This window comes from Glycine soja, chromosome 7, assembly GCF_004193775.1.
Source record: "Glycine soja cultivar W05 chromosome 7, ASM419377v2, whole genome shotgun sequence".
Lineage (NCBI taxonomy): Eukaryota > Viridiplantae > Streptophyta > Magnoliopsida > Fabales > Fabaceae > Glycine > Glycine soja.
In genome coordinates, this window is record NC_041008.1 from 5708007 (window position 1) to 5715022 (window position 7016).

Below are 7016 nucleotides of genomic sequence, written 5' to 3' on the forward strand. Positions count from 1 at the left end.
AGATGGGGGAAACCACATACCCGGAGCAAATGACCTCCACGCTGGTTCTAACGAGATGTTGGACAGATTGGAGAAAGCCACGGAGAAGCGGAAGAGGAGGCAAGCGAGACAACTCTTCCAAATTTTTTAGAGGAAAGGGGGAAAACATATAAAACAAACATAAAATAATTTACATCGTGTTTCACAAATATTATATTTAATTTATTATAATAACTAATACTATTTAATATGCATATGAATATGAAATTAATAGCATTAAATACACACATATTACACTTACTAAAAGTTTATATAATTGTTCTAACACGACTGATGTGCATGATAACACCAAAATAGATCAATTCTAGAGACCTAATATTCTAATAACACTTGTAGAATCAAGAGAAACAAGAGAATGAAATATTACATGACCATCGAATTCACTTATCACACACAGAGCAACAACATAATATATTGCAGGAATTCTCTCCGTTTTCTTTTTTCTTCCTGTGTATCTTTTTCATCCGTTGCAATCTACCCCATAATGGAATGCATCTTTGGCATTTCCACTTCATCAATAGGCAGCCTAGGCTCCGTGTCAAAGTAGCTTCATTGGATGTCAAAGAAGCCCTCAACAGGTTCATTACCTGACCAAAATAGGCACAATCCACGTCACTTAAAAATTGAAAAGGGCATAGAGGGTAACATGGAAGAAATATTATACAAAGTTCATTATATCAAACCGTCGATATTGTGGCAGCAACAAAGAACAAGTTGTCAAGAGCGGATTGTGAATATTACCTCATTTGACCTGATTTCCACCAAATGCTCCTCCAAATCACCCACCTTGACTTTCTCATCTCTCAGATACTCAATGCTAGAAGTAGTTGTCATTTGTATCACTTCCAGATCATCCTTCACAACAAATAGACACGGCCTCTTCACAAATCCCACACCAGGTTCTTTTGCTCCATCAGAACATCTTGGGTCAAAAAGTTTCAGTTCTTTTGCTGTTTGTAACATATCCTTTTTCTTTGAAATCATTGTACGCCCCTCATTATTATCTTTCCCTGCTACAGTGCCATACCAATAATTAGGAGTGTGGTCTTCTTGAAATGGGCTGCTCTTGCAACCAAAATGAGGAGCCACCCTCAGATTCAGTAAGGATTCCTTAGATGACCCTTTGAACCATGATGGATCGAGACGCTTCACACTTCTGTACAAGTTACCAATGCTTCCCAAGGGAAATTTGCCGTTAGTAAGGTTCAGAATAGATCCAAGGGGTGTTGTGAGGAAGCTGAAAAGAAAATCAACAAAATCTCCATCTGCTTCGGCCAACACAATCTTATTATTTGATTTGTTCACCATTACCTTGATTTTTATAGAATCTTTCCAATGAATTGGGTTGGTATTTCGTGAGCAAGGGCAAGAGTATGGGCAAGAGCATGACTTAGATCCTTCTTTTTTGAAGAATACTTCACTTAGAGGAGATTTGGAGATTAATGCTTGCTTTAGTATGCTAAATATCTGAAAAAGGAAAAAAAAAAAAAAGGAGCGAGTATTAAGACTGTAAATTTATAATTCATTAGACAAGAAAACTCCATACCATCACCAAAGTATTGGAAAGATCCTGTGCGTCCCTTAAATTATTATTTTTTCATTGGCATTTAACTTACAACTCCTATTTGTTTCCCATACATACTAACAAAAACTCTTAGGTGATATACTCAATTCATTTTATCTTTTATATTTTTTTAGAAGTAATTAGGTAGAAATTTGTGTAAACAGAGCCTAAAAAGCAATATTACCTCCTTCATGTCAACATCTTTAGAAATTGTAGGGATCTCGAAGTCTTTGCGTCGATGTTCGAGGAATTTTTGGACGGATTTACTTGGAGTGCTTCGGAGCACTGTCAAGTCATCAAAGATCAAGAACTTGGCATCCCCTTTAACAAAAACACCATTTTCTGCAGCAGTTTCTTCCTTGGATTCTACCAGCAGATCCATGTTTTTTCTCATCAATTTCCCACAGTAGCACCTTCCCCCATCAAAGGTACTCAGCAACAAATTCTTTTCCGTTGAACAGCTGTGACAAATGAAATACTTTGTGGGATTTGTATCATCCACCTTCACTTTTAGTCTCTGGCATGAGGCTTCTAACGGATTGCGGGGATTAAGCAACATTTGCTTGCAGATGTCGTTCCAGAAAACATCAGATCCCAAATTTTGCACACTCTCGTACAGTTTCTTGATGCTACCCATCTCTACTGATAGTTGAAAATTGATCCCAAGCCGGACGATAGTTCCCAATGGAAGAGTGAGGAAACTAAAGAGAACATCTATGAAGTCTCCACTTGCTTCCGCCAAGACTACACGTTTTTTCTCGTTGTCCTCCCAACAATCCAAAGGGACTGTTGTTGCTGCTTGGTCGGAAGCCATAACTGAAACATAAAACCAAAGATTATTATTGAAGCGAAAGGAAAAAAAAAAAAAAACATGTAAAGGTTATAGTGAAATTTCTGATACTCAACTCAGTTGTTGCTCTAGAAATGTCACTTCCTATTCCTAACGTGATATTTTAATGAATTACTTGTTGTGCGTTTATTTTTAAGGTAAACGCAAACTTGTTCGGAGCTTGTGTATGTCCCTGATTTAACGTGGAAGAACATGTGGTAAACATGGAAAAACAGGTAGGAGAATTAATTGAGTTCTAGGATTCTTTTTTTTTCTTAAAAAAATTATGATGTCACAGAGATGATGTAGGAATTTTTTTATTTTAATAATAAATCTCGTTTTAAATTTTGGAATTGTTTTTACAAATTCTATAATAGATCTTATTTAAATATATTTTATTAATCTGTTAAATAAACAGAGACAGTAGGAATACTTTTTTTAATTGAAAATAATTTTAAAAGTTTTTGAGGTGGAACCAACTTTCATAAAGAGAAGGAGAAATTGTTATCTGAATAACCTAACTCAACAGCCCAATTAAAGATACGCTAAGGAAACTGTAAAGAGGAAGAAGAAGGCGTGATTTAAATTCTTTCCGTCAAATCTGCTCTTTATATATTTTTTTTTAGTTTTTAATTACTATATCTTCTAAATAAAGTAATATTATGATACCCATACCACATACATTTCGTGCTCAAGTTATAATTAAAACTAACACAAATCGTACACTGTTAACCACATCAACAATATCTTTAACTACGTCAACTTGGATCAAAAGTGGGATATTTTTAAATTAGGGAGACTAAAAAAATAATTATAAATTTCAGGAATTAAAAAAACTTAGACAAATTTAAGATACCATTTTTAAGCCTAAACTTAGATTTATAAAGTAAACTATTTTTTAAAAAAAATTGATATTTTCACAAATGAGTTCCAAATTGATTTGGGAAATTGGATTACAAAACAGTTAAGAAATCGGTTTTGAATCCAAACTCAGATTGAAACTAGCTGGGATAATCAATGGTTAAAACCCAAGTGAGGCCCCACTGAAATAAGATTTTTCTCTCTTTTTTCCGGAATACGATTCTTCTTCCTCTGTCCCCACCTCTCCCCCTCCACCACTCCATCTTTATTCTTCTCTTCTGCACATCCAAATCAAAAAATACCATCCATAAACAAAAAAAAATGATTTTTTTTAACCCCAGCTATCAAACTGACCATGACTTTGGAGTTTTTTTGGTGCGACTTCGGCGGCGGAACTGAAACTTTTTTCTTTAGTTTTTAGTTTTTGATTTCGATTTGTCTTCAAGACTTGTTTTTTGTATTTTTGTTCATTTTTTGTGTTGATTTCTTAGATCTGAATATTATACGTTAATCTCATAAAGAAAGTGCATGTTACTATAGATTTGAATCTGAAGATTTGAGTTTAATTGAAAAGATCTGATTTTTTGTATTGTTCTCTTGTTTTGGGATAGGGATGAAGGGAAAGGGAAAAGAAAAAGAAAATAATAAGGGAAAAGAGAAGGACAATGATGGAAATGGAAGACCAAGACGACGACTGCGAAGGGAGAAGGGTCGTCAACAAAAAATAATATTTTTTTAATTTTATTCGATGTTGACACTTCAACGAACCTCATTGATTTTAAATTTATTAGGATGGTAAACTATACTCAAACCTTATGGATACTCGAAAATATATCCACAAGGGGGCAAGTAATTACCCGAGGCTCGGTACAAGAAGGGGTTTTATTGCAAATTTATGTGGGTGTGAATTAATGGACTATAATATTAATTTTTTATTGATGTATTATTATTATTATCAATATGTATATAGTTAAAGTGTAGGTGATAGGTGAGAGATGGTATATAAGAATCCAGTAGATATAAGAGTAATAATTAAATTTGTTACTTAAGTGGGATCTGATATGAATATAATTTTTAAATGTGGATAGTTACTATAAGATCATATTCAAACCTTTCTTATTATCATCCCTAATCCATATCTGATGTACCATGTTTGTTTCGATATAGCTCATACAAAAATTAAACTAATTGTTTGCACCGTGAATACAATGCAAGAAGTCGTCTTCAAATCCTTTTTTTTTCTTCCTTAAAACTTGTTTTTAAAAAAGTTACAGTTTCAATTTGTTTGTGATTATTTGTGAAGTCAATTGTTTAGATCCATTATTCGGATCAGAGGTTTGGAGATGGAAACAGAACACCGGTTCGCAGAATAATTTATGTTTTGGAGTTTCTTTTATTTTGTATGTTTGTCATTTAATTTTATAATTAAGTTTTGTGCTACTTATGGCACTTACATATTCTCTTATATCATTTATTGATAATATAGTGGAATTGTTTTTTTGGTCAGGTTATATGTTATAATTTTATTGATTATATAATCTAAATATGACAACATATAGGTCACAATGTATTTAAAACATAAGATACATAGTTACAAAAGTATAAAACATGGGACGATGAATATAATGTTATTTTCTAATATATAAAAACTACAATTTTACATTGGTACGTTATACTAAAATTGAAATAGTATGCAAAATTGAGACCTCTTCCATGAGGTTTTCCCATGGGACTTTGAATTAGATTTGAAGCTTCGTCTGTTGTATTTTTTTAGTTTTTGATTCAAATGTGTCTTGGCTTGTTTCATGTATTTTTTGTTGTTTGATTTTGGTATTGGTTTCTTAGATATAAATGATATATAGTTATTTTATCAACTTGAGACTGAAGATCTGATTTTAATCAAAGTATTGATTGAAAACATAATTTTTGTTTTCAATCATCATTTTTTTTTATAAATTTGGAATATACAATATTTGTAATATGGTGTTGATTTCCAGGTTCGGATTTATGTGGAGGTGGTAGTGCATGATGGTGCATCATCGTGGTCACCATATTTGGTTGTGGGATAAGGAAGAACTAGAAGGGGAAAAAAGAGAGATCGAGGAGAAAACTGTCTGAAATCACTTTTTTAAGCTATGATTAGAGTAGAAAAAAGAAGAAAAATAATGAATTATGATGGTTCGTTTTGGTATTTGATTAGAGATATATAACTGTTTTTTTGGCATACTGGAATAAGCTCCCATCAAAGGTTAAGGAAAAAGAATAATGATAAATTGATTCCTCAAACATAAAAAATTTAAATTTAATATCTAAATATGTAAAAAGTATGACAAATTAATTATCTAAATAATTTAATAACAAATTAATCCTTAAATTTATAACTTAATATTAAATTAGTTTTAAAAAAATACAACTTATTGCATAATTGATTATTAAACATTAGAATTAAATGACAAGATAATTTTATAAATTTAATAATATGATTAATTTTTCATATTTTTTTACACTTTAGAAATTAAATTTATTTTTTATCTTTCATGAATAATTAGTCACATGTCACACTTTCAATAATGAATTTCATTATTTATCTTTTTTTCTTTCTTTTGTCTTTACTTTTTCAATTCTTTCCTCCATTATCCTCACTTTGTTTCCAACCAAACCCTTTACGTTGTTGTCTGGTTTCGATCTGTTTTGTTTTTATTCTCTGTTCACTTTCTTTTGTGACTGTGATTTTAACGTAGCAGTCATAAGTATTGCTAGAGAGGAAGGGATAGAGTACAAAGCAAGGAAAAGGTAGAAGGAGATGAAGGGGTAAAATGAGAAATTTAGAAAGAAAAAAAACAAAAGAATGCCAAAAATTAAAAATAAAAAATCACCTGTTAAAAACTAAGGAAAATATTAACATCACACTTTTTTTTCAACGTATTTTTTTATAATTGAGTATAATTTATTAAAAATCACAATATTTTTTTAAGTCTCACTAGTAATTTAATGGCTTTTTTATTTTGTAATTTTTTATTAATATAAATAGTGTGTTACTCGCCCTTCTTAGAAACTAATAAATTCAATGAAGAATATTCCTTTCTCACTATCTAAGTCTCTCAGAGTCTCAGGGTAGCTTTCATCATTTTTAGATTCGAAAGTCCAAATACTCAACAGGAATCACTTATGTTTTATGTTTTCTCATTTCTTTTGTCATGCTCCCAATATTCTTTGCTTCTTTACTCGGCGTTAATTTTCTTCAGAATGTACACCATGCATATCCTTAAATCATGATTAGCTTGCCAACATGTTTTAGGTTTCTTCCTTAATTAACATATGATTTATAAAAAATTACAATTTTTTAAGTACTTTTTTTTATGTTGTAATTGTCTATTAATATAAATAGTGTGTTACTGGGTCCTTTTATTTTATGACATCTATACTAGTTCTGCAGTAAGAATAATTTTGTAATTTTATATGCATTTGCACTATTTAATATGCGTTCCTTCTTCAAAATTAGCAAATCCAATGAAGAATATTCATTTCCCAATATCTAAGTCTCATCAATTTTACATTCCAAAGTCCAAACACTCAAATAGAAAGAATCACTTATGTTTTATGTTTTCTCATTCTTTTCGTCATGCTTCCTGTATTCTTTGCTTCTTTAGTTGGTGTTGGCCGGTTTTCTTCAGAGTATACGTCATCCATATCCATGTCCTTAAATCATGTTTAGCTTGCCAA

The 7016-nt window shown here is 31.3% G+C and overlaps 1 protein-coding gene across 1 annotated transcript; it reads right to left on the minus strand.

Moving 5' to 3' along the window:
• Nucleotides 1-220: 220 nt before the first annotated feature.
• Nucleotides 221-2646, minus strand: LOC114418375. The gene is made up of 4 exons (XM_028383679.1): nucleotides 2510-2646; nucleotides 1788-2419; nucleotides 781-1506; nucleotides 221-626 (listed from the first exon to the last, which is right to left on the minus strand). The coding sequence occupies exons 2-4, from the start codon at nucleotides 2415-2417 to the stop codon at nucleotides 420-422; spliced, it is 1563 nt and encodes a 520-aa protein (XP_028239480.1). The 5' UTR covers nucleotides 2418-2419; nucleotides 2510-2646; the 3' UTR covers nucleotides 221-419.
• Between the last annotated feature and the right edge of the window lie 4370 nt (nucleotides 2647-7016).

Excerpts from the sequence above, each read along its gene's own strand:
- LOC114418375 (XM_028383679.1), bottom strand. The coding sequence starts at position 2,417 with ATGGCTTCCGACCAAGCAGCAACAACAGTCCCTTTGGATTGTTGGGAG. Across the intron at positions 1,507-1,787 it reads AAGATGTTGACATGAAGGAG|ATATTTAGCATACTAAAGCA; the intron begins GTAATATTGCTT and ends TTCCTTTTTCAG. Across the intron at positions 627-780 it reads TGGAAATCAGGTCAAATGAG|GTAATGAACCTGTTGAGGGC; the intron begins GTAATATTCACA and ends TATTTTGGTCAG.